At 40.2% G+C, this 27,648-nt stretch overlaps 1 protein-coding gene across 1 annotated transcript in view; it reads left to right on the top strand.

Annotated features, from left to right (window-relative positions):
- myom2b (myomesin 2b) overlaps positions 1-26,395 on the top strand; it is a 35,108-nt gene extending 8,713 nt beyond the window's left edge. The window contains exons 6-39 of the mRNA XM_079340044.1: positions 46-134; positions 1,461-1,511; positions 1,621-1,785; positions 2,193-2,354; positions 2,516-2,657; positions 3,478-3,677; positions 3,825-3,878; positions 3,967-4,094; positions 4,536-4,719; positions 4,810-4,984; positions 5,145-5,266; positions 5,420-5,607; positions 5,762-5,888; positions 6,071-6,249; positions 7,455-7,569; positions 7,835-7,997; positions 8,107-8,213; positions 10,079-10,123; positions 10,446-10,582; positions 10,804-10,948; positions 11,460-11,522; positions 11,812-11,879; positions 13,752-13,865; positions 14,150-14,237; positions 14,999-15,037; positions 16,996-17,101; positions 17,991-18,057; positions 18,762-18,858; positions 19,594-19,630; positions 21,002-21,024; positions 21,995-22,050; positions 22,139-22,228; positions 24,615-24,740; positions 25,876-26,395. Coding sequence (XP_079196170.1) covers positions 46-134; positions 1,461-1,511; positions 1,621-1,785; positions 2,193-2,354; positions 2,516-2,657; positions 3,478-3,677; positions 3,825-3,878; positions 3,967-4,094; positions 4,536-4,719; positions 4,810-4,984; positions 5,145-5,266; positions 5,420-5,607; positions 5,762-5,888; positions 6,071-6,249; positions 7,455-7,569; positions 7,835-7,997; positions 8,107-8,213; positions 10,079-10,123; positions 10,446-10,582; positions 10,804-10,948; positions 11,460-11,522; positions 11,812-11,879; positions 13,752-13,865; positions 14,150-14,237; positions 14,999-15,037; positions 16,996-17,101; positions 17,991-18,057; positions 18,762-18,858; positions 19,594-19,630; positions 21,002-21,024; positions 21,995-22,050; positions 22,139-22,228; positions 24,615-24,740; positions 25,876-26,085 — 3,862 coding nt within the window. The 3' untranslated portion in view covers positions 26,086-26,395. The remainder of the gene's footprint in view (positions 1-45; positions 135-1,460; positions 1,512-1,620; positions 1,786-2,192; positions 2,355-2,515; positions 2,658-3,477; positions 3,678-3,824; positions 3,879-3,966; positions 4,095-4,535; positions 4,720-4,809; positions 4,985-5,144; positions 5,267-5,419; positions 5,608-5,761; positions 5,889-6,070; positions 6,250-7,454; positions 7,570-7,834; positions 7,998-8,106; positions 8,214-10,078; positions 10,124-10,445; positions 10,583-10,803; positions 10,949-11,459; positions 11,523-11,811; positions 11,880-13,751; positions 13,866-14,149; positions 14,238-14,998; positions 15,038-16,995; positions 17,102-17,990; positions 18,058-18,761; positions 18,859-19,593; positions 19,631-21,001; positions 21,025-21,994; positions 22,051-22,138; positions 22,229-24,614; positions 24,741-25,875) is intronic.
- The last annotated feature ends 1,253 nt before the right edge of the window (positions 26,396-27,648 follow it).

Genomic DNA, 27,648 nt, shown 5'->3' with positions numbered 1-27,648 from the left:
GAAAATGTTTGTTTGGTTCACATGTTTATCAATGTGTATTCATAGATGCACTACTGATGACACGGCCCAGTACACAGCAGTGGCTGTTAACCTCCATGGACAGGCCTCCAGTCAGGCCTCCATCATCGTCAAGAGTAAGTCCTGCTCTCTGATTGGCTTGTATTTATTGTAGTGATGATTGGTCAATCTAAATACCTTAAGTCCTGGCTTTCACTACAGAGAGCAGTTAGTCCTACATAACTTTGAACATTTTCAATTGGGTCTTGATTGTTAAACACTAAACGTTCGGATGCACAATGTATTATGGAATGGTAGAACTTAAAGCTCCTGTGAGTAACGCTGCGATCCGTTTAATCTTGGAAATCTGAAATATCAAGTAGCCAGTCTGATACATCAGGAAGTGGGAATCTGACAGTAAAATGTCTAATCGTAGAGAACATTCACTCGCCCGAGTTTAAAATCCAACATGGCTGCTACAGTTGGTGCATCAATGTATAGGCTTGTAACTATTGTGTTTATAAGCAGCAGACTTTTCTTTTTGTGTGATTAAATCAATCACTCCGATAGTATTGTGCAAGATCTATCTATGGACATATTGCAATTTCATTTTTGGGAATAAAACCCAATCCTTATGCTGGCGATCTTGATGATGTTTTAGGTCATATAAAGACATTAGTATTGATCTCAGTCAGTTCTATATCCAGTTATAAAACTCCTACAGTGACTGAACGAGAATATAAACTTCTTGAAGAGGGCCAAGGGGCCATGCTGCAGCTTAAGCAATGAGCTGGTTTTATGTCATTACCATTTCAAAATGTTATTTCATAAGTCTCAAGTTTAAAACCCAGTGCAGTGTAGCAAAACTATTCATTGAACAAAACATGAAAAGGGTTGAAAACAAAAGATCCATCAAAAGACCCAAAAACGGAAGGGAAGAAGAAGAAAAAAACACCACAAGGAAAATCAGCAAAGAGGGGAAAGATCTGACAATGAACTGACAAAAGGAGGGTAGGGAATCTGAAAATGAACAGACAGGGGTAATCAGACACAGGTGAGACGCATGATTCAGGTGAAGACAATCAGAACAATCAGAACAATCAGAACGGATGGAAACCAGCGAGAGGAAGTAAGACAAGAAACACAGAGGACAAGAACTCCAAAATAAGCCAGAAACTAAAGACACAGAGACTGAAGAATGTGACAGTACAACACAGAGGACAAAGAGAACAAGGAGGATAAGAAATAACAAAATACATCAAAGAAACACTAAAGACAAAACGTGTAAAAACAGCAATAAAAAATTCACACAAGGGAAACAAACAGTTAAGCAAACAAAATACAAAAAATGTAACACGAAAAAAATCACGACAGATTCAATTATTTATCATCATCATCTATGACTGCACACAATATGCTGTCAGTTTTCCACTTTTTACATCCTTTCTTTTTCAACCACCTAGGGTTCAAGTTGGAGGATGAGTCTTGCCCATATGCGTGGCTGCCTTACGAGGGTAAGCATCAAGATTACATCTCTCTAAGGTCCAGTAACAACAAGATCGCTCCCCTTTCACAGTATCTCTCCCATTCTGAGTGTTTCTTGTCTTTTCTTTAATCTATTAGCTGCAATGCTTCCCAAGATCCACTACACTAAAATCCACATCACTTTCCTGGAGAAGTTTGGCCCTGTGTTTTCTACTGAGGGAGGATCTGCCACCCTGTCTGCTACCATGACTCTGAGCCCCAACCTGGCAAACCTGCAGCCTGAAGCTCAGTGGTATAGAGATGGTAATTGTTATAAAGCAGAATTTTACGACTACGTAATCACTCTATAATGGCTTGTAATAAAGTCGTGTAGCTGGAGGCAAAGTAGAGCAAAAATGTTGATGTGCTTGTGACATTTTTCTAATTGCTAATAAATTATAGTGAACTGAGTTAATGATACAACCCCAATGTTTAAGTGCTTTTACCTGGTGTGTGTGTCTGACCTTTGTATGCATGGCACAACGGTGTAATGTAATCTAAAAGGTATGAAAGCTAATTGTAAGGTTACTCTAATATATCCAAATCACTATGCAGTCAGTGAGACCTCATGTATAATTTACAGAGATATAGTTCAGCTGTCATTCTGAATGCAGGATTATAAGAGTTATGCAAAACGCGTCCCTGAATTCAGGATCTTTTTTCACTTCCAGACACACGTCTGTTTGACTCCAAATGGGTGAAGATTGAAACTGGCAGAGGAATCTCCACCTTGACTCTTCCTAACCTCTACAAAGACGATGAGGGCCTCTACACACTGCGCATGGTCACTAAAGGAGGCTCCGCAGAGCACAGTGCATTTGTCTCTGTCTCAGGTGAAGTGAGCCAAATAACTGTATCGTCAAATTCAAAGACAACCTGTACTGGCTTGTTGTCAATGTAGCACCAAGCCATTTGAAACAATTTGACAGATATTACTTTGCTGCTTTACTCTTGTGATCAATAAAATGTAAAAGTGCCACTGTGTTCTGTGCAGATGGTCCTCCCCCGGTCCCCCTGGCACCTGGTGCTCCTATGGACATCAAGATCCACGATGCCAACAGAGACTACGTGATTGTGTCATGGAAGCCCCCAAACACCACCACAGAGGGACCAATCCTGGGATACTTTGTGGACAAGTAGGGGTTTCTGATATAAACAGTATACATAAGGACAAAGTGATAGATAACACTGTGGTGATGACGTAACAAAAGAGGGCACTTTTTACCCATCACATACTGAAATAAAACACCTTTGTTAATGTTTCTTTTCATAAAAAAATAAATCTCCAGGGGCAAATTTGGACACAACTTTAACTTCTTCTTTTCAGTCAATAATCTATTAGGTTGTGATTTTTATGCAAACTTATGTCACTTGTGTACCTAATTGACGCGTAAAAACTAGTTTTGTAGTCCAAGAAATCCAAGACGTTTTGTAGTTCTCAGTCTCTCAGTTCTCAGTCTTCTCTCGGTCTCAGACTGTTGGACTTTCATTTTTAAATCAAGACCACTGAAAAGTTATTTTTCAACAACATTACTGTGAATCTAAAAAACCCCAAAACAAAACAAAAAACCATCTTCAATTGATTCATCATTTGATTGTTGTCCCATGGTTACGGCTGCAGACCTGAGTTACGGTCTAATTAGGTGACATGTCTGCTGCACACATGATGATAAGTTTTCAGTGATATTATGGTCTTGGTGTGTTTTCTTGGTCTTGACCCAAAATGCTTTGGTCTTGTCTCAGTCTCAGAGCACCAGCACTGGTCTCAGGTGTGTCTTAGTGGGGTCATCGCAACACGAGATGAGACCATGAAGTCATAAAACCAAGAGTTAAAAAAATAAAAGTTGATAATCCTGTGTAGTTCATGCATACTAACATATTGTGTGTTTATCTGTATGCTTCTTGGACATTTTCTCAACACAATTGTTCAAATCTCTTCATGTTCACTATTTTTAGATGTGAGGTTGGAACTGAAAACTGGACCCAATGCAATGACCACCCCATCAAGATCTGTAAATACCCCGTGTCTGGGCTGTTTGAAGGACACTCCTACTACTTTAGAGTCAGAGCAGTCAACTCGAAAGGAATCAGCAAACCCTCCCGCATGTCTGATCCCATCGCTGCACTGGACCCAACTGAGTTTGAGAGGCTCCATTGTAGGTTGAACTGGATTAGTGTTGAGACATGTCATTCATCATGTGAAGACTTTAAGAAGTGTGTCCTGTGATTTGATGGATTGATGGAACCATTGGAAAAACAAAAAAAGAAACTTTCAAACTTAATTCTGTTTTATTTTCCTTTAGCCATAAAACTTGGAGGAAAACTGGATGTGGTGTCTTACCATGATGAAGTGGAAGGTAAGTTATTTCAAACATGAACACTACTTCATATCTTCAACAGTCAGGAGTGTATTTGTACGTCATCTCACTTTGTGTTTGTGTCTAGCTGATGGAAAACCTCCAGGTACTCCATCAGGGATGTATGCCTCAGAAATAGACAGGACATATGTGGTTCTGAGCTGGAAAGCCCCTGCATACGCCAGCACTGCTCCCATGTGGTACTACATGGAGAAGGTAACAAATCATTACATACTGTCATCTGCCTGCTTAATCCAGTCACACTACTCAAAGATGGGAAAACTAAAAAAAAGTTTGATTGATTACATTTACACTGAATTCTTTTTGTTTTAAAGGACAAAAAAGACAAAGAAACAGAAGTAGAATTGAATCATGGATCACAATGTGCATGCTCAATCTTGCTTACCAGTAGCCTAACACATTACATACTTTTCTTGCCATTGCTATACACACTGATCCATATTTACCACTAACATCTGTCAACTGTAGATTAAATAACATTGGTGTGTGTTTAAAAGGTTTTCTTACAAACGTCCTAAAGATCTGCTTCAGATCAGAATATTGGGAACAGACTTTACCAAAGCTCAGCAATAGATCCAAGCTCATCATGTGTGGATGTGAAGTTGCAGACGGCCTGCTTCTCTCTCCCCCCCACAGAGCATGGCAGGCAGTGGTGCGTGGCAGCGTGTTAACACTCAGGTCCCGATCCGATCTCCCCGTTACGCTGTCTTTGACCTGGCAGAGGGCAAAGAGTATCAGTTCAGAGTTTTGTCTGCCAATATCTACGGAACCAGTGAGCCATCCAAGCCGACTGGAGTTATCCACACTCTCGAACTTAAAGGTCTGTTTCTGCCCTTTACTTTTACTATTGCACAGATCAATAGATGATTTGTTCTTTTTTTTTACGAAATGCTTTTAATCCTGTCTTCAGGTGTGCCATCTGCTCCCGGTCAGGTGATTTCGACCAGAGAAACAGACACCTCTGTCCTCATCCAATGGGCTCCTCCAAAAGAACCGAACAACCTAATTGGCTATTACATTGACCAGTGTGTGAAGGGGTCCAAGGACTGGACCTCAGCCAATCACAAACCACACAAGAGCACCAGGTGTGTTTGCATCTGTTCAAAAACCATTTGATTGATAGCAGGTGGAAACCATTCTCTCGGTTATAGACACTACAAAGAACGTGATCTCAACCTGCAAAGTCTCATGAGAAAGCCTGTGTTATAACTTGATGCTACGTTTTTAAAAACTGTGTTTCCACAGGTTTGTGGTAAGCGGTCTGACAACAGGAGAAACCTATATGTTCCGTGTTCAGGCTATCAATGAGCTGGGTCTGAGTGATGAATCCCAGGAGTCTGCACCTCTGACTGTTAAAGCTGCCTTGAGTCAGTAATGGTTTTCATTTACTGATGATAATACTGATTCATGAACATTACCTACTTTCTTAATATCCTGTGCTGGACTGTGATCCTGTTTTGTCTTTGCTGCTGTATTGGTATTGTGCAGATAAGTATTAAAATTCAGCCCTGCCATTTTAGCCAACCCCTCTGCTCCATACGACGTCGCACTGCTCAACTGTGACGGACATTCGATGGTTCTGAACTGGAAGAAGCCTCTTCTCTCTGGAGGAGCAAACATCAAGGAGTATTATGTGGACAAGAGACGCAGTGGAACAACCATGTGGAGGGAGATTAACATCCCACCAGTCACAGAAAGACTCTACAAGGTATAAAGCACAAACACACAAAAAGTCGTTTTTTACCCCTCGACGCCTATTTGCATCAAACCGCTTCCGCTCCAAATGCAGCCAAAATAGCGTCCTTATTCCTATGTTTGCCCAGTTTGTTTAACACAGGGATGACTGGTGTGTTGTGTCACAGGTGGAGGGCTTGACAGAGGGAGCTATCTATCAGTTCCAAGTGTACGCAGCCAACCTGGCTGGCCTTGGACCAGCCTCCACACACTCAGCTGACTTCACCTGTGAGGCTTGGAATATGCCCGAGCCTGGTTAGTTGATCTTCTGACTGATTTGGTCCTCATCATTGACAAACTTTGAAATGTACACAAAAATATGTCCTAAACATGTCTGCACCCTAAAAGTCGTAAGTATGAGGATTGAAGGATGAATGTTTTCATTAAAATGTTCCCATAATCAGATGTACTAATCTGTCTTTCTGTCTGTTGTGTAGGCCCTGCATATGACCTGACCTTCTGTGAAGTGAGAGATGATTCTGTGGTGGTCGAGTGGCAGAAACCTGTCTACACAGGTTCTGGACCAATCACAGGCTATCATGTAGAGTACGCCAAGAAGGGCTCTTCTGATTGGACCACAGCCAATGAGAATGCTGTCAGTCATCGCTTCTTCAAGGTGAGAGCCTTTTTAATATGGGGTCAGGATACTGGGGTTCATTCATTCCAGGATTACCAATGATTTGTTTGTATCTGAATGCAATGCCATATATTATTGCATATAAGATGCAAGGCAAATGGAAAACTCAACTTGGAATGCAGTTATTGCTATGTGCTTCACTCACACTGAGTTAATGTTGTTGTCTCTGTATGTAATATAAAGAGCTCGATCTGAGCTGGCAGTGTCTTCAGATAACATTCAACATGAATGAAGCTTTACTAATACAAACAGATTGACTGATTGATTGAATTTTTTTGTAAAAGTTGCTTATATCTAAACGATAATTTGTTGAAAAAATATTGATCATGAATATTCCATATTTTATATCTTGTGTGTTCTTTTTAAAACAAAAACAAAATAAATCCTCTTTTCTAACGCTGAAGAGAGAGGAAATGTTGAGAGGGGAGGATGGGGGATTATGATGCAGAAAAGGTTCAAGATCTGATTTGAACCCATGGCACCGCGATGAGGACTACAGCCTCTGTACATGGACAGTGTCACATAAACGCTAGGCTACACGGCGCTCCTCACGTTTTTAAATCACAATCAGCAAGAAAAAAACTATTAAGTTTAATGCATCAGCTTCAGCCAGAGGAACATGCTCACTTCCTCTTGATGGAAATGAGCATGTGTTAATTTTGAATGAGTCTCCACAAAGATTTCTGTTGACTCCTATTCACTGTAATGTGTTTTACACCCATTAAAACGCCTGCTTTCTGCTTTCTCTACCAGCTTATGGTCCTTTATTCATTCACACTAATGTACAATGCAGTAATACTCTGACATGGAACTGTTTGACACTGACATCTAGTGGTTAATATTAAAAGGTACCCAGTTACAGCTACAGCTGACTTAAAGACTTCCAAAGATTGATGAAAATCGCAAAAATTGGGAGATGCAATATTAGAGAAAGAGTTATCAGAAAAATCCAATGTTTGGGATTGATTCATGTTTAGTGACTAAAGATCAATAAAATACTGGTTGGTTGCAAAATAGTTGTGGTTTTATGACCTAATGTGAATTTGGATCAATTATGTTATCACCATAGAGATAGTAAAAATGTCCTCAGGATGCAGTAGAAATACACAACGATGCCAAGTTTAACGAACCCAACAGGCCATACAGTGACACTGTTTTTCTTTTTATGTTAATGTGTTTCCTAGGTAACGGGTCTTAAGGAGGGCACCAGCTACGTGTTCAGAGTGCGTGGTGTCAACGCTGCAGGAGTGGGCATGGCTTCAATGCCCTCTGACCCCGTGACTGCCAAGGCCCCTGAAGGTAACATCTACTCACAGACAGTGGGAGATTTCTGTCACCCTTTCCGTCTTCTTCAATTCAGTTTCTGAAAAAATCATACAAGGAACCTCATGACTAGAAAAAGACTTGTCAACACATGTCTTTATTTAGTTTAAGTGATGAATTCATTTTGAAAATTCTAGAGGTGGAAAGGGAGAAAATCTGAAAACAAAATATGTCTCTTCAGGGTCTTTCAAATTAAAAAAATGACTTCCTACTTGTGTGTGTTTTTCTCTGCGGATTCAAGGTTCCCAGGAGGTGTCCTGTGTTGTGGATGCAAAGTCTGGGGACATTGTTCTGTCATTTGAATCCTGCCAAATGAGCGAGGGCTCTCAGTTCATCTGGAAGAAAGATTACAAAGAAATCACAGACTTCTCCAAAGGAATTGAAATAAAGACGGAAGGCAGCCAGTAAGACCTCACAAACATTCAAACAAATACAATTGTGCATTTTGAAAAAAAAAAAAAAAAAAATCTGTCTGTCTTTGTCCTTCTGCCTCTCTCTCCCCCTGCATCATAGGTCTAGACTGATATTTAAGAATGCAGAGAAAGAGGACTTCGGGACATACTCTGTTTCTGTCACCAAAACAACAGGAGTGTCATCCAGCTATACCATCACTGCTGAAGGTAACATTTACAATCGCTGTCTGTCCTTGGTGCTCAGCCCCCCAGCCAGACTCCAGTTTTCAAAATGTGAGGAATGCCAACACGTCTTTCTATAACTAATAAACCATCAATCAACAATTTGTGATTGATAAATCTTTTTTGTGCATGTTTTCACAGTTGAAACTTACAGAAAAGGCAAAAAAACACAACAGTACAGTGTGATACTTCTAACAGTCACACACAACATACATACATACATAAAGGCTCTCACACACCCATCCACCCACATATCCCTCACAAAACCATCAGAGGCAGACAGACTTTGTGACAATATTCTGCCATCAAGAAAATGCAAGATATGATATCAAAGAGGCAAGAGGACATTACTATTAGAAGCAGCTGTGTGATTTTGTGAGAAAAGGTAGCAGTGATTTCTTTAAAAGGTGCAGTGTTGTTATGTTTATCGGTAGGTTGTTCCAGTCAGAGGGAGCGTTATACTTAAATGTTTGTCTGCTGATTTCTTTTTTGGATTCTGGAACAAGAAAAACAGGCTGCTGAGTTTGTCTTAAAGAATATGAGGAATTGTATGATCTTAAATATTGTTTTAAATAAAAGGGAAAATTGAAGAGGATACATGTGGAAATATATTGGAGCTATTCGTAAAGTCTTCTTGCATGCGAGGTAAACAGTTGAAGGGTTTCATACATGGTGCAGTGGAGAGTTTCACACCTTAAAAAGAATCTGCAGAGGCTATTGTAAATAACATTAAGAGGATGAAGATGTGTTTAAAATGTATTCTTATAATCCAGTATTGGTAACAAACACTGCATAACAAGTCTGGGTGTAGATCTTATTTCAAAATATGAAAAGGAAAAACTAAAGCCTGAATTGCTCGTAATAAGTAAAAACGATCTGCTCATGCAGCGAGGACATCAAAACTTCCTTATTTAGTGTTTTAAGATGAGTTGTCTGCATCTAAATGACTTAGAATAACACATTTCAAGATACTTAAGTTCAATGTGTTTCCTTTTTTTAGCTTTTAATATGTTGAAATAAAATAAACAAGGGTTCATCTGGACTTGTCAGGTGAATGTAGCTTATGATAAGAGCAATAAGATATTTTCTGTTATGAGAAATTAGACAAATTCACGCACTAAGAGTGTTTGCAGCACTGAGAAAACCGTAGGCAGTATGAAGGCTGAAATATGATGAAAGCAATGAGAACATGCTTTCAAAACACATTTGTTATATGGGCAAAAAACTGTTTCACCGCTCATCTGATGAATACAGTACATTGTCATTTCTCCAAGCTCAGGGCAGTGTGTGTGTGTGTGTGTGTGTGTGTGTGTGTGTGTGTGTGTGTGTGTGTGTGTGTTTGTGTGTGTGTTTTAAAGCCACATCGACATGGTAAAAGGGCTTTCTGTCAGAGTTACACAATACTTTTCCTGCTATTGCACCACTATGCTACAAGGCTATAATACGTTATTCAATGCGCCTCTCACTGATTGCTTCCCATTTGGCCTACAGATTTTTCTGCCCAACTGAAAAAAAGAAAAAAAGACAACTCCCAGAATACAAAGCTTCATCTTTTTCTCCTAGATCACAGGTCTTCAAAAGGGCTCTGTCAATGTATTGTATACCAAAATGCAGTTCCAAAATGGGTCCAGATTTAGGCTCTAAAGATTAATAATGTCTTCCCTCATAACATGTCTCGGAAAATATCAGCCTCTTCTGATTAAACATAGGTACAGTAGTGACTTCTCCAGCTTCGAATCGGTACAATCAAATGAGATGATAAATTGACATCTATGTGCAGTGTTCAACTCATGTTAGTGTCTTGTTTGTGCCCGTGGCTGATAGGAATACGTTGTCTCTTTTTGTTTCAGAGTTGGCAAAGATGCTCGCATTGAGCTATGATATCAGACACCCAAGTAGGTACCTCTGGCTGACTCTTTCCTTCTCTCATAATCTCTCTCTTTGTCCCTTTTAATCTCCCCTCTCTTGTACTTTTTCTCTGCTGCCTCTTTAATCTGTCTCACCCACTCTCTCCTCTTCTTGCTTTCTCCCTTTTGCGCCTCATTTTGCTTTGTTCTGACTCGCTTTGAACCCTTCAGATTTCTTTCTTCTTTTAGACGTACATTTCTCTTTTTATTTGATCCAAAAAAGGTCTTACCTGCTTTTGCATCACCTGCCTAACCAATATTCATGTCTTCTGTTCGTTTGCCTCCTCTCCTCTTCACGTCTCACCTCTAGTCATACCGCTGAAATCAGAGCTGGCCTATAAGATTTTGGAGAGAGGAAGAATGAGGTTCTGGCTGCAGGCTGAAGAGATTTCTCCCAAAGTCACCTACAAATTCTTTGCCAACAACAAGGAACTGTCTGGAGCTGATGTAAGATATACTAGTTTAAAGCATGGACTAAAATGGATTTTCTGGCTTCAAGCAGAAATAATTGTCTGTCTACCGTCGGTTTACACTGTGCATGACTCAGTCAGCTGTATGCTGCAATATTAATTCTATAATCACAGCTAAAGAAAAGAAACTTTTTCACCCATTCTCACAAAGCTTCTTTTTTAAGCCTTTTTACAGCATTTAACTCTATTTCTCTGCAGCCAAACAAGATGGGTCATGATGTCACTACCGGCATCATTGAGTTCATCATGGACCATTTCACTGATGAGAATGAGGGAACATTTACCTGCCAGATCACAGACGGAGGAGGCAAAGGACAGAGCTCACTGGTTCTGATTGGAGACGGTAAGAGAGGCCAGGTTGAAATTCACACTATTTTTATCCTCAGTCTGTCTCTAAACGGGGCGAAAAAAACCTGCAAACCCTGCTGAAAATGACCACAATCTGTCCCTGTGCGAATAGTGAACAATTGAAAAAAAAAAAAAAAAAGTTTATCCACTTCCACATTTTTGTGGCACTACAAATTCAACAGTGATTAAAACAATTAGGAAAAAAAGCTATGTGCAGGACTCACTTCCTTATTTTTGGTCCTTACTTTTCAGTGGGAAGCTGGAAGAACAAGTTCCCATGGAGAAATATTGAATAGAAAGTATAGTTCTTAGTTATGTGTGTATGTTAGAAATGAGGATACAGTAGAACATAGGAAAATGTACATCTTTGTTTTCATACATTATTTTCTCATGCAGGAGACAATTAGCTTACTTAAAGAATCTACTAGCAACACTTTGATCTTCAATTATCTTCTGGTTTTATGTATTTGTGTGTGTGTGATGTATTTCTGTCTATGTGTTTGCAGCTTTCAAGGCAGCGCTGGCTGAAGCTGAATACCAGAGGAGAGAGTACATCAGAGTCAAGGAGGGTAGGAAACACAAAACACCATCAACTTGAAAACTTGTATGAGCTTAACACGACTTGGCTAGCGCCCAACACAACAGCATCACTTAAACTCAACTTACATTCAAAACTAACTTCAAATAGATGAATTCATGACGCAATCAGTGTAAAATTTAGACGAGTCTAAAGCAGCTACTGTAGGTGCACATGAAGGCTGCAGTGGTATTTTGCATGATGAATTTGAAAAGGTGCTCATACATTAAAATTTATCATGAGTTTGTGTTGCGCTCATGTCCTTCCTTTGTCCACCACAGGTCCCCACTTCAGTGAGTTCCTGTCACTGCAGATCGGAGATGACTGCTCTGTCACTTTGGTCTGCAAGGTAAACACAGACAAGCTCAATAGTTATTGAATATTTACGCTCGAAAAACAAACAGGAGGCCGTCCTCTGGGCAGATAATTAGCAGTTCTTTTGAGGCTTTGTGACAATTTGCCTCTCTTAAAAAAAAAACAGAATGACACTGTCAGGATTTTATCCAGGCTCTGTTGGCATAAAGTATATGATTAAGCCATTTCAAAATCAAAATATTGTGCATATCCCTTGAGAAGATCTGAAGCTGTTTAAGCTGTTTGTTAGTAAGAATGATGTAGATACAACAAACATATTGGGTAAATTAAGTGCTTGAACGTTGAAGGCAATCAAGCATAACTCATTTCGCAGCCAAGACTCCATTTGTAGTTAGTGTTAGTGATGTGAAAGACAACAGCCTTTCTTATTTTCTATTCTAAAAAATCATTGCGGAACAACTTTGCTTTATTGGTAAGTCTTGAAGCTTGAATCATTAAGGTCACACATCTCAGAGCTCCCTAAAACATGTGTGTGAAGTGGCTCGTTCTAAATCCACTCTGATCCTGTATTTGATCATGACTATAAACCCCTCTATTTCAGCCCAGCTCAGAACAGGCTGTTTCTGTGTCTGTAGCTTTAAATGAGCTGTCTGACCACGCCCCCTCTCTGGAAGGGCTCGGGTGGCTCAGGCTTTCTTGCAACATGTCCTATTCTTTACGGTGAGCAGGCAGACTCAGAGGGCAGAACAAACACTCACAGCTGTGGGAATGTCGGGGGGGTTACTGTTCAGTGTGATGTCATAAAGGGAAAATCTCCATTTTGTGAAAAGTGGAGCAGGCAAAAGACAGAGAGGATGGACTTTTGAGAAAATATTGAGGTTTGTAGATAGACTAGGGAACCATTAGTAGTAAAAAAAACATGGTGAAGTGCCATCTATCCATCCACTTATCTGGGCCGGGTTGTGGGGGCAGCAATCTTAGCAGAGACACCCAGAGTTCCCTCGCCCTTCTGGTGGGACCCCGAGGCGTTCCCAGATCAGCCGAGAGACAGTGTCGCTCCAGCGTGTCCTAGGTCTACCCTGAGGCCTCCTCCCGGAGGGACATGCCCCTAACACCTCCCGAGGGAGGCGTCCAGGGGGCATCTGTTCCAGATGCCCAAGCCACCTCAGCTGACTCCTCTCAATGTGAAGGAGTAGTGGCTCGACTCTGAGCCCCTCACCCTATCTCTAAGGGTGCACCCAGCCACCCTGCGGAAGAAGCCGATTTCAGCCGCTCGTATCCCTCTTAGCTCCCTCTTCACCAGAAGAGAGGGCAAACCCCCTTTTTCTGGTCGGGAACCTTGTCCTCAGATTTAGATGTGTCGATCCTCATTCCAGCCAACGTGACCACATCATCATCCGCAAAAAGCAGAAACGAGATGGTGAAATGTATTTTGCATAATATGCGACCTTAAATGAACCATTTCATAAATGTAACTTCACACACACCACCGGCTTGTTGCATAGCACACATTTTAAAACCCATTACAAGATTTACCAAAAAAAAGTCTCTATTAATGGCATTCATTTTGAGTTTCTTTAAGGTTGAACTGAAGTCAATTTATCCAGGTGGTATTACCCACAGAACATCTCTAATGGATCTGTTACACTTCAACTGGTTTAGAGCCCCGGTTGCAATGAAAAGATAAGCTGCAACACATCAAAGCTCAGAACTGATAAGTAACTTTTAAAGAGTAATTGATAGTGAGGCTGCAAAATACAACTTTTGGCCTGGGTCCATTTCAGACTGTATGTCTGGCAACCATCAGGATTTGATGATCTATTCAAGAAGCTACAAAAGACTATCTTGTTAATGATGATTATTTGACATGTTTCAACAATGTTGGGGATTCCTTTTTTTATTGCAGGTTGCCAACCTGAAGAAGGAATCAGCTTTCCATTGGTTCAAAGAAGACACGGAGATCATCCCTGATGTGAAGCCTGACCTGGGATCAGGAGTCTGCAAACTGCCAATTAAACTGGTAATTAGACTTTCGTAGTTTGAATCTTCTGCATGCTTTAACATTGTGTACAGTTCTTTTATTTCAACGCTTAAAAGTACATACCAAGAATTGCAAGAATTACTCCACCATGTCCGGGCCAGGTGGGATTTTATTTGTTATACAAATGTTAGTGCATCTCTAAAGATCCAACAACAAGAACATCCTGTTAAAAAAATAATTACTTTTTTAATTAATTCAACAAGTTTGTGCTCCTTAGGTTCCCTATGCTACATAATTGATATCATCTGTGGTTTCTTCTCTAGTTTTCACTGAAGACAGCAGGAATATACAAGGCCACCATTAGTGATGACAGAGGAAAAGATATGAGCCAAATTGACATCTCCGGAAAAGGTAAACATTTATTTTACGTTCATCATAAAGACTTTCCTTTGCAGGAGCAGTTCGCTAGGTCTCAGAGTTTAATCTGAAAAGAGCTTGATGCTCATTAAAAAAGTACGAGACAGGGAGAAAAATATAAGATCTAAATTCATAAGCAGCACATGGTAAACTGATGAATATTTAACAAACTTCCTAACCCCAACCTTGTTTTTCCAACTCTTGAATAAAAAATAGTTCTTGTCATGTGCCAGCTAGCTCACCTCCTGGATGTGTTTCTTTCCACAGAAAATGCACTTTAACATCTTGGAAAAGTTTGTGTGAAATGTGCTGCACTGTAAGCTTGAACTCTGCAGCCGTTCAAGTGTGCGCTTCAGAGTGTTTTTAAATGGAAGAGCTGAGAATTACACTCCTTTTTAAATCATCTTCTACCACTACGGTGAAAGAGCTAATTAAGTATTTATTCAAAAGGGAAGGTAAAGACAGCTTACAGATACAGCACCTCACATCTTCCTGCAGTTTATTGTTCATACACTCATTGCCACATATTAAAAGCAGTATTAGCTGTAGTGATGCATGATTAATTTGTTTATGCCAATAAATCCTCCTTACCTCTGTCGCACTCAGAGTGGGAATGACAAAAATGTCATTTTAATCGAAGCCTTTCATTTCTAAACGTTAAATGCAGCCACCAGAGGGCAGCATTGCAGTATACCTCCTGGCTTTTTCCCTGACCTCATGTTTCTCTCTTCTTCTTCTTCTTCTTCTTCTTCTAGTCTTTGAGGATGCCATCAACAAGATCAGCCAGCTGGCTGGTGGGTTTCTGCCTTCTACACATACACACACAAACGCCTACACACATACAAGGAGGTGAATACACATACATCGATATCTCACTAACAGACGTCCACATTTAAAACGGCCCTAAACATTACCCCTCATCATCTGCTATACCCACTGAAGGGATGGAGTCCAAACTGTCCAAATTAAAACATGGGACATTCACGCTGCAGTGATAAGACGTTTAGATCCATCAACAGGCTGATATATTTCTGTTTTAAAATCCCACTGCCGTACACACACACACACACACACACACACACACACACACACACACACACACACACACACACACTTATCAGCATGTGTCAGAAGATGTCATGCTGGAAGCGTTTGGCCATCATGCCATCATGTGGAGAAATCACTTTAAAATTCCATGGCGCTGTCACAGAGACAGTGTGGAGGAGCATCTTACTCCTATTTTAAGAGACACTCACTTGACAGCTCTGCAGAAACTGCTACAGCACAGGAGAAGAGGGTTCATCACTGTGATAATGGGAAACCATGCTGATGTGACCAGGTGCATGACACACTTGTACACTTGTAATGTGCAGTGAGCAAAGTCCCACACAGACATAGTGGAGTGTGAAACCCCTTTTTTTAGCTATAACAGCTTTGGAAAAAAAAATCATTAAAGCCTCTGATGTTTGAAGCATTTCATTGAATGCAGAGTACAGAGTCTGCTCTGTGGTTCATTTTTACTATTCTGCTTTCAAAGCTAGCTGTAGGGAGCATGAAGAGAGAAGTGTTTTCTTTGTAAACTAAGTATTGTTCTGATGCTGACACTAGTATTAGAAATAGCTCCAGTGCAACCAGTGACGGGGAATCTCTGAATATGAAATCTGAGTCTAAAAATCATCCCATTATTACTCATCTGCAGAGAAGACGTGAAGAAGGGCTAGATATGAGTTTGGGAGATATGTATGATGGATTTGTACTTACATCCTTTAGTTCTCTGAATGAATAATATGGTATTTCACAGAATCAATTCTGGCAATACCTCCAAATAAGACAGCTACTCAACCAGACTCTCTCTCTGTAAGGAAGCTTCAAAATACTACTCTGCTTTTCAGAGGTTGGGAGATCACACGGGGAGCCTTAAACAGACATGGGAGACTGACCTTAATAATTCATTTAGTGATGATGAATGGAGTGCTGCTCTGCAAAATCCCCAAAAATCATCTTGGGAGATTAAGACCAGATTTATTACAAATTTAAATTCGGAATATGAAATCTGATCAAAATACCCGTTTCTCCTTTTTCTTCTTCAAACAGTAGCCTAGACTGACATAAAAAGTTGGAAAAATGTACAGATTCTGTGGTATATGTTTATGACTCTATACCCATTTTTCCTTTGAATAAAGTTTGTCTATTTATTTCAGAACATATATAATGTATAGGATTGTTTCACTTCTCCAAATTTCACTTCCAAATCTACATAGTGCAGCTTTCAGCCATCTTCTGAACAAACTCACAGATTCGTGAAATTAGACTTTTGTCGGAGTCCTTTCATTGTTTCACCCTCAGGAAGTGTGTTTTATAATCTCCACAAAGTTGATCTCGATATAACCATGTTGCGAAGTTTCCATCAAAGAACACTCACTCGTCCTCACATTGAATAAACAAGTCGTTTTACAAAAGTCCCTGTAACCTTAAACCAACATCCTGCAACACATCACTTTTCCTTTCTTATCTGAGTCACTTTGTCTTAAGGAAAAGTAATTATCTTGTGTGTAATCCAATGCTTAACACTTGGTTTGTTAGTCTTTTTCCAACCATTGATCTTTGAACATTTTTACTTGAAATGGATTACATTTGATCTGCAGTCACAGAGAGAGATGCCAGTTATCCAGGTGCAGATGGAAAATATGTATCTGATTCTGATTTCAAATGTGCACTCCTCAACCTCTATCACCTCCATCCCCTCCTCCAGGAGCCAGTGCAGCCGAGCTGGTGATTAACTGCACGGCAACGGGCATTCAACTGCAGTGTCACATGAAGTACTACACTTCAGAGATGAACATCGTCTGGTATCGTGGGTGAGAAATGATATTTATATCTCAAATAACACAACCGCTACTTCTATAACAAGAACAACTGCCAAGACGAAGAAGGGAATAAGAATGACAACAACTTTAACGTTTAGTCTTAGCTGTATTTCTCAAGAGGAAAAGGAGTATCTTTAAGTCATGTTATGAAATGCTGACCACAAAAACACATCATTGTGCTCTTCTCCTGAGCTAAATCGCCAGGAAAGACAAAAACAATAAGCCACATAATAAAACTGGTGATGGCTTTTGGCAAGTGTTTTCATTATCCTGGTTATTGCAGTAAAATTGCCCTGCTTTGTGACAAAATCACACCCCTATCATTTTCTGTAAAGAAGCAAGGTTCTCCTGCACTTACAGGCACTCTGCCACACCCCAGAGATTAAAATTGTGTGTGTGTGTGTGTGTGTGTGTGGGGGGGGGGGGGGGGGGGGGGGGGGGGGGAGACAATGAAGAGAGAAAGAGAGAAGTATGACAGGGGTGAGCGGAGAGTTTTGTGTTATTCAATTATTCAAAGAACAAAAATTATGGAGATTACATTTTTAACCTCACCATGTCTCCCTTTCTGTTTGTGTGTGTGTGTATGAGAGAGAGAGAGAGAGAGAGAGAGAGAGAGAGAGAGAGAGAGAGAGAGAGAGAGAGAGAGAGAGAGATGGGGGGGCAGAGAGAGAGAGAGAGAGAGAGAGAGAGAGAGAGAGATGGGGGGGCAGAGAGAGAGAGAGAGAGAGAGCCACAGAAGGAGAGAAATTGATATCCCATGTGTAACATTAAATGGGCATGTAAACATGAATTCCCATTACCTCTGAAGCGTCACACACTCACATAAACAGAAACAAACACACAGTAACCATTAACCTCCGCTCTGCACTCTTCTTCTCAGTGAGGCTAAACTCGCCCACAGTGACAAGACTGCGATTGGAGGAACCCCTTCTATGGCAACAATGGAGGTATTGTGTTGTCCTGCACAGTTTTGTATGTCTCTGAGGCGGGTCGTATGTGGCTGAATGTGTGACATTTAAGAAGCAGTGGCACTGTTTTCTCATCAGTGTCACTTTAAAGTTCCCCCAGTGCCTTTCGAGAGATGATACCAGGGCAACTTACAGTCCAACTAAATAGATAAGAAGACGGAGCCAAGAAATAATAGCAGGAAACATTTTAAAGTTGAGAAACTTAATTTTAAAAAAAGCAATATATTATCTTCCTTTAACTTTTATAACAAAAGAAGCTTTCAACTGTATTAACGTGTATATAAAAGCTCCTGTGAGGAGTAATAAAGTTGGATATAAAACAGACTGAAATGAATACGTATGCCCCACAAGAGCAAACGAGACCATCAGCAAGAAAATGGATCATTTCTATTAACTTATTTTTCTGTAACTGTTGCCAAGTGCTCGGTGACAGGCACCCTGCAAGAACAGACTCTGTTCACAGTTCCCATGGCAACAATTCAAAGGGATAAGTTTAACTGTTACAGATTATATGTTAAGTTAGATAACATTACCTACTCTTGTACAGAGACATAACAGATACTACTTTGTCCACAAGGGGGCGCCTAAACTGGCAAAAAACAGAAGTTCAGTAAAGAGGCCTCAACTGATAAATGTTTTCACAATTCAACTGGTGCATATGAATTTGGTTTATTGATTCACAGGTAATTGAACCAACCGAGAAGGATAAAGGAGCGTACTCAATCGTGATCACCGACCCTGAAAACTCACATAAACGCACACTGGACCTCAGCGGTGACGGTCAGTATCTTCCCTCGCCTCCTTATTTATTTTAGACTAAACAGTTAAAGTAAGGATTGAAACAACACCAGTCTATATTATGTTCAGTCCAAATTGGGTTTCTCTTGACAAAGAGAGAGATTGGATTTTGAAAGCTGTTGTCAAAGGTCACATATTAAACATAATACATTTTCCTATGGTTTTCTAAAACTAAAAAGTGTTCCTAACCGTCTAGAAACGCTCCAATTATGAGATAAGTCCATATTTTCTTTCTTTTGCCTGTTAAGACAAGCTGTTTGGAGATTTTTCCTTCATGACATCACAAAGGGCAGTAGCTCCTCCCCCAGATGGGTGACACTCCAACAGCTAGGTGTTTGTTCTGCCTTCTAAATCTGCCTTCTTACCATAAACTATAAGACATGGAGCGAGAAAGCCCGAGCCACCCGAGCCCTTCCAGAGAGGGGCGTGGTCAGACAGAGCTCATTTACATATTTAAAGCTACAGACACAGAAAGAACCTGTTCTGAGCAGGGCTGAAATAGAGGGGTTTATAGACATGATTAAATACGGGATCAGCGTTAATCTTTTGCTAGAAACTTGATAGAAATGTTTTGGGGACCTCTGAGACGTATTTAAATTTCCTGAAAAGCAGTATAATATGTGACCTTTAAGATTGTTTTTTTACTCAAAAAAGTGCATAAATGACAATAAAGTTACTGAACACTGAGACGTAAAATTCTCTTTGTTTCATTTACAGTATATGAGAAGGCCTACGCTGAGTTCCAGAAGCTCAAGTAAGACTACACTCGTATTAATCATCTTATTTCATCAGTTATTTGATTAAATGTCTATTCAGAGACTCACAAAACGTACACCACTCTCTTCCTTCATGTTTCATATTAAGTGACTCAAAATAATCTTCATGATTTCCCACAATAATTTCAGTAGCATTTACTGAGACAATATTTATGGCGTGGTAATAATCGGTTTTAGAAATAAAATAGATTTACAATTGTATCCCAATATTTGAATCTAGGTCCGGTTAGACAGACATTAATAAAGTAAAGCCCACAGACCAGCTCAAAAATTGAAATTCTGCACGCACAACTTACCTTTACCTTATATACTGCATGATGCAAGCTTGCCCAACACACCTTTTTTCAAGTAATCAATTTGAAGGATCAAGACATTAAACTTTGCTAATCCTCCTCTATATCTCCAAAGACTTTGAGAGCCTAGTCTAGATGAAAAAATATTCATACTAACTTTTTTTGCTGTACATTTGCATTTAATGATTTTGAAACCTTTCCAGAATATAGAGCTACAACTGAACTAATACTAGATCAGCTTAAGGATCCTCTCTGTCTAAAACGTCAGCCTCTCAGGACATAAAAAAGAAGTGAATCCAAAACCCCTCATGCTTGCTGTCCTCTGAAATAGAAATCAATGTTAAAAATAGAATCTGTCAGGTAGCAGAGATACTGTTTGATCCTGTGGCTAATTGGGCAAAAGTGAAAACTCCACACACTGAATTTTACAAATCCATTTAGAAAAAAATCGATTGAAGCTCTGAACACTAAACACTGCATGCAGAGTGGAAACGGTCCAAATCCCACTTCTAATTAACATTCAAAGAGAGACATTTAAGCACAAGATTTTCCAAACACATTGGAACAAGTGACACGCTGTTGCCCTTTTTGATTGAGCATCAACATGCCAGGAGGAGAGCAGAGTTCCCCTGGCCATCTGGTCCTGTGGCTGACCTCTGCTCCTCTCATGCTGCTCTGACAGACCTCACCCAGTTATTACAAAGCAAAATCTTTTTTTTTCCCATAGAAAAGATTCTGTTAACTCCTGACTGAACTACTGTGTAATGTGGCTTGGCTCTAAACCCAGAATGCCTTGTGTCCAAACCATCTGACCACTGCCATGCACACAAAAATGGAACAAACATTTTGTGTGTGGTCAGTGAGCAGAGCCAGGTAGTGGAAACAGACCAGGAACAAACCTGGCATTACAATAGAGGATTGCATTTAAAAATATTGGAATTATTATGTGTTGACGAGGACGGACACGTACTGTATGACACATGATTATCTTACTGTTTTGTTTTGCTGAATGACAAAGTGAGAGAGGCTTCTGACTTCTCGTTCTGTGCGTTTCAGAGCCGAGGCCTATGCTGAGAAAAGTAAGTTTGTCTTTACCTTCTCCTTAGCTTTTTGTACATTTTTTTTTCTTGATTTGCATCGGCACATTCCTAGAACTTGTCAAGGCAATGAGTGAGAAAGTGGGATTATAACCTCCGACAGTTCTCACATTCATCATTGAGTCTAGCTATCCCTCTGGTAGCTGTGACCTCCGCTTCCTTCATCACTGCAGAGTCATGTTTTGTTGTACTGGACGTTCATGTCTGGTCTCCTCATACTGTATGTTAAAACTGCCGACTTCCCTATGAACTCTGGTACCTTTCTCAAAGTGGGTTAACAATGTTTCACCCCCCCATGTACAAAAGTTCCTGTTTCCACCTGACATGTCCTACACAGGCTATCGCTCAGCAAGCCCACCTAATCCTGTAGAGCCGAGTAGAAACCTGTGTACTACTGAGAGCATTTCTCTCCAGCCTCCTTTAGAATTGTTCATGTTGTATCATTTTCCTTTGACTCTGTGTAAAGCACAGCTGGTCCAGATGCTTGACATTAAAGCAAAAAATTCTGTTCTACATCTTCAACTCTCATTTTCCAGCATCGCTTATGTTTGAACTGTTATTGAATATCTACAACAGCAGTTCTATTTCTAAGAAAAGCAGAAACTCTTCAGAAGCTTATTTTTAACATTATACAAAAAATTTTTTTTTTCAAAAAGATTCATAAAACAAATAGTTCTTGACATTTTTAGAACATAGCCCTGAGTCATTTGCCTTAACGTGTCAACAAATGCCAAATGGTAACAAATAGAGTGGCTCTTTTCTAAACCCTTTAGAAGTTTCAAAATCTTGTGAGGATTCAATTATAGTTTGAAAAACTTTGGGAATTGAACTAAATCAACTGAGAACTTTTCTCTCGGTTGCTTCTATTTGTTCTTTTGAAGTTTGCAAAAAGTTTACCATCAATAACTGAGCAAGAGGAAAGATGGCTTAAACTCACTCTGGTTTGTTTCAGACCGTGGTAAGGTGATTGGAGGACTGCCTGATGTGGTCACCATCATGGAGAAGAAGGTCAGTTTACTCTGTGTGACTGAGTGATTCTAGCTTCTGTGAGTGTTCATGTGAGGGTCTAAGTTGTCTATCTTTGTTCCTCCTGTAGACCCTGAGTTTAACTTGTACAGTATGTGGAGATCCAAAGCCTCAGGTCTCATGGCTGAAGAACGGCTCAGAGGTGGAACCTGACGATCAGGTAACAGACGCAGGGGATCGATCAACAAACTTTTTTTTCTTCTTCTTACTCTTATTTTAGGGAATATTTGAATAATAGGTTTGTATTTAGATCAAATGTGTTTTCCCCTCTAAATGAATTTCACTTTTTTGCACTGAATCAGCATCAGCATCAGTAAATTAACATTATTAACACCAAGCCATGAGGCACTTCAGTTTTGATTGAAGAAAGGTGCATTTACAAGAGGGGTGTATGGCTTTGCTTTATCTCATCTCATCGCAGAAGGCGAGAGGGATTTCTTTGAAAAACAGGAGTTAATATGTTGCACAGAGCCTCGCACACGCGTGCACTCTGTCTTGCACTCGCTCACATGTAGAGATATTATAAATAAGTAAAGAAAGAATAAAATTTACTTGGCCCGTCCAGGTGAGCAGTGATGCACATACACTTTATCCACATTTGAGTGATCGACGCAATAAATGTGTATCTATATCTATCCATCTCTGCAGATTGGACATAGAGCTAGGAAATGTATCAGCCGATATATCGGAATGAGAATTGTTTTCTCTCCCTTATATCAACATTGGCCCCAAAAATTCCACATCTGCCGAGCCCTACTGTTAAAGCCTTCACTTGGTCTTATCAAGACCAAGTGAAAGCCCTGCAGTCCCTGCTTTCTTCCTCGTGATTAATGACCTTATTAATCTGATGCAGTTGCAACACTGTGTATTTATGAACTACAGTCTTGTGCTACTGAGGGCTTTCCAGACTCAGTGCATGTCTGCTGGATTCTGTTGTTACTCTGAAATGGCCTTGACTGTGTTTAAATATTCTGCACATACTTTGGAGTCTTACCTTTTAAATGTTGCACACGTATATAGCTGTAGAAAATAACACTGCACTGAGAAAAGCAGGAAATACTGGAGGATCTATCGAGGTGGAGATACACAAGCTATTGTATGCTCTCAATTCAGTTTTAATTAGTACTCAGACTTAATTAAATGGATCCCGAATGACACTGTTTAGTTTCTTGTTGGAAGCTGACTGATTGCACGGCTGGAAATCTCCATAAAGCCTCCGTATATACGATGAGATGGTCAGGTTAAAGGGAATCAAGAGGCCTCTATGTGCTCTTGTTGACACTTAATCACCAGCTTCAATCCCTCACAGGAGACATCCACAGCCTTTAGGTGAGGTCAATATTATTATTAGCAACCTGCTGGGTCGGTAATGGAACAAATCCTTCTCTCATAAGTCATTGACCTACTTGCCAACCAGCATAAGTCTACAGTCTTCCCCCAGTCTGTGACGGCTCTTTAAAGAGCATCAGTGTCCTGCGGCTCCTCACAGCTTTGAAGATTGAAGTTTGAGAAACCTCGGTCCAGGTGGAATATGTGTTGAAGTTTGCCCTCTCCTTTATTCATCCCCTCACCTGCTAATAATCTGTCGAAAACAAGAACAGATGTCCTTGGTGATGTGTTTTCCAAACCTCAGGAGTAAGTCTCCCCTACAAAGTTATCACGGAGGCTAACTGAAGATATGAACAGGAAAACAAACAGTAACAGATAAAGGGAATAGTGCAATAAAGAGAATAGGAGCAGGCGTTTCTTGTAGAAGCAGATCAGAAATGACTAATTGTCAATATTACTCACCAAATAATTATAATATGATGATACTGTTTCTTTCAAATACAGTGTCTGACTTTCATCTGTCAAAGCTTTGAAAATGTAGTAATGAAACTCAGCTGAGAGTGTTCCTATAGATGGATCCGACACCCTATAACATGTTAATTAGCAAAGGGCCATTAATTGCAAATGGCTTCCCTTTTTTTTTTGCCCGTGTGATTTTGTACGCCGGCTGTTAATATCTCATAATTAAAGCAATTTTGTTTTTTTTTAAATTGAAATGTAATTACCCTGCAACAAGTGCCACTTCATAAAACTCTACTGATGCCCAGACCTTGCAATGAGTGGGCAGGTATGAGAGCGGAGATCGTATTCATGCTGACACCACTCACATGGAACAATTCAACCAAATTAACATGTCACAGGTGTCTGAAGAAGGAAGACGAAAAGTGTGCTTGAGCTTTGAAGGCTTTAACGTCTCATTTTGCGGTCTGAAGAAGTATTGATTGCTTACGTTATAATTGTCATTTGGTCACGTTTGAGTTGAGCTAACAGGGCTGAGTGGAGTTGTGGAGACAGTAGACCTGATTGGATCATCAGACAGTTGCTATGCTCTACTTCTGCTTCGGGGAATATTTACAGTTAAAACTGCTCCTTTGAGTTAAAGGTTAAACTTTTCTTTTTAAGAACTGTTTGAGTGACAGGAGTTTTAATGTTCAATCATGCTAAAAATCCCTGTGCTGCCTCCCTCACTTTTTGTACCTTTTGATTTGATATTTCAGTACGTGGTCTCCCTGGACCAGGGCAAGTTTGCCAGTCTGACGATCAAAGGTGTTTCCATGGAGGATTCCGGCAGATATACCATGATTGTCCAGAACAAATACGGAGGAGAGTCTGTGGATATAGTGGTGAGTGTCCCTGCTGTGTACCACAAATTACAGGATTTACTCAGAGCCATGAAATGTTTCCGACCATCTGCGGCACAAATCTCGTCTTTTCATGGGGGCCTGATAGTGAGATGTGTTTGTGATGTGAAACTCAGAGCTGCCACAAAGCTGATACTTGACCTTGGGATGCTTGCCTGCCAATGATTTGTTCTGTTTTATTGTTCATCTTTAAGTGGGATATTTTTTATTCAAAACCAAAATGATGCGTCTAAGATCTTTGCTGTTTTTGAACGTGTGTGCTTCGTAGTTGACAAAAGGAAAATGCAAATATGGAAATTGTTTATCAGATTAAAGGAGCAATATGTTATTATTATTATTATTAACTTTATTTGTAAAGGGACCATGTACAATATTAAATACATGTTGCCATTTGATGTATTGCACCAGAGATAGCTCAGAGCTAGTTTACATCTGCAGTCCCTCGGTTATAATTAAAACATCAAATTGTAATACAAAATATGTCTGTAACAAACATAGCAGGTTATCTACACACACCCACTGAGCGCACACACACCCACACACAAAAATGTATAAATAAAGATTAGTGGTTACAATGTGCACACAATTTTACAATATGTCAAATATTTACTAAATTAAATTATGACCTAAACTTTTGCAGATGACCTAATGGTATCATCAGACATTAAGGCAACAGCCAGTATGTCCTTGTTTCTAAGTTTAGACTCTGGTCGGTAAGTCTCTTTTGGTTTTGACCAGAGAAAGTTGGTGATTTAATGGCACCTTCACACATCTGTTTTGGACATCCCTCAATTTGTCAGAAAAACTGCAAACCAGCGATGTTGCAGCGATGGAAGTTGGCTTCAGATATAACTGAGTAAAAATAGAATAAATGGGTAGAGCTTAGAACGCAGAAAGATTTCATGACCCATGCAGGGTTGGTTAAACAATCCAACTCCTGTGTCCGTGATATAACAACCTGCATGCGCATCAACTCTAGGGAGGAGGGGGTATGCGAAGACCACTCTCTTCAATCTTTAAGAATTAAACTGCAGTACCTACTTTCATTGCCAGGTGTCCGAGTTGCATGTGGCTCCTTGAATTCTCTGAACTTTCTGTCCCTTTTTTACCTCCTCAGGTCAGCGCTTACCGCCACGGAGAGAAACTTCCTGAGGCCAAACCCACACTGACCCCCAAAACAATCATCCCACCCAAACTCCCCATTGAGATCCCTCAGCCCAAGACCCAGCCTACTCCCAGCCCTGCCCCCTCCTCTCCTAGCCCCGCCCCTCCTAAGGCTGCAGCAGGACGAGGAATGAAGAGCCCCACTCCCACGAGGAGGAAGTAGAAAGCATGACAATGAACAGGGAGGAAGAAACGTGCTCAAACACATGTAGTCCACACAGTCTGTTATTTGTTATCGTGAAGAAAAAAATAAATCATTAAATTAACTGAGCTGAAAATTAGAGATTAGAGATTTATGAAAAGAAGTGAAGAAGATATACAACTAAGATGTCATTGTATGCAGACAAAAAAGAGAAGCTAGTTCTTATCAGAAAATAATTTATTCAGACATGAGTTTGATGCAGTTGAAATGAACTGAATTCAAAAATGTAGGAAAAGACATTGAATGAAAAATAAAATGTATTCAAATTCAACCCTGGATTCAAAGTGTTCTTTCTATGGACGGAGTGTGTACACATTCAGAAAAAATGTTATGCGTGTCTGGCTTAAATAAATGTATCACAGCTGATGTAACAGAGACTGATTCATAAAGAAATACAACTTAATTCACTTTCTTTCAACATAAACATCAAACACATTCAACATTGATTATTTTTGATGGTGTTCAACGTGTTATGCTTTTAAAGGCCATGACAAGAATTTTCTCATTAACCCCTCACACCCCTGTCACCCTTTGAAGACGGCGGGGCCGAGCCATGTCAAGAGTCTGAAGACATTATGACATGTGTTTGACTGTTTCACCATGTTCGGGAAGATTTTAGTCCTTTCGTGTATTTTTTTGGGATGTTGATGCACAAAACAACACAGGCCCCGGATCACTGCCACATCCAACAAGAGGAGAGTTCACACTTTATTCTCAGCTCTCTATTCTGAAGGGACGCTAACTATCAGAGGGAACACGTTACACTGCTGGTACAGAGAGAAAGTGAACAAAGGAGTTATAATGCTCACACCTCAACCTATATGCAAATATATCACACAGTTCTCTTTAACATCACCATGGTGAGATATTGCTGAAGATCAGCTTGCAATGAATCACCACTTAGTAAAACCGGAGGCATGGAGCAGCAGAGTCACAACGACACTGCTGCTGACAACTGTCTGAACTGAATTCTGCTGAATATTGACTCCAACTTAAAGCACCAACAGATATGGGTAAAATCTATATGCGCTCTAGCTTCCAGCTAAATATCAATTATGCACAGTTCTCCTGGTCATCAGCCAAAAGCAGATACACACAGATCTGAGCAGTGGGTCAGGAAGGAGAAGTGATGGCAGAGCTGATGAAAAGATGGCTGATGAGATTTGTGTTTCATTAAAGCTGATGAGAGGAGAAAAGCAGACGTGGGGACTGACGGAGAGGAGGAGGGTAAATTTGTTGTTTCTATGTTTGCTGTTGCTAATAAAAGAAAGAGATTACACTTTGCTGAGCCTGTTTATTCGTTCTGTCAGAGAGAAAGAGAGCGAGAAAAAGGAGACGGACTGTGAGAATGAGAAAACCGGCATAATGGAGAGGCTGAGAGAGAAGTGAGACTGCGAGGCTGCTATTGTTTTGTGTTACTTTTTGCCGCTGATGCGTCTACTCCGGCGGGGGGAGACAAGCCTTGTCATGCCTGTTAACAAGGGCAGAATGAGTTTAGTGATTGAATGAAACAGAGGAAGATAC

This window comes from Symphodus melops (assembly GCF_947650265.1).
Source record: "Symphodus melops genome assembly, chromosome: 3".
In the NCBI taxonomy this organism is placed as follows: domain Eukaryota; kingdom Metazoa; phylum Chordata; class Actinopteri; order Labriformes; family Labridae; genus Symphodus; species Symphodus melops.
This window is presented reverse-complemented; position numbering and strand designations above follow the sequence as displayed.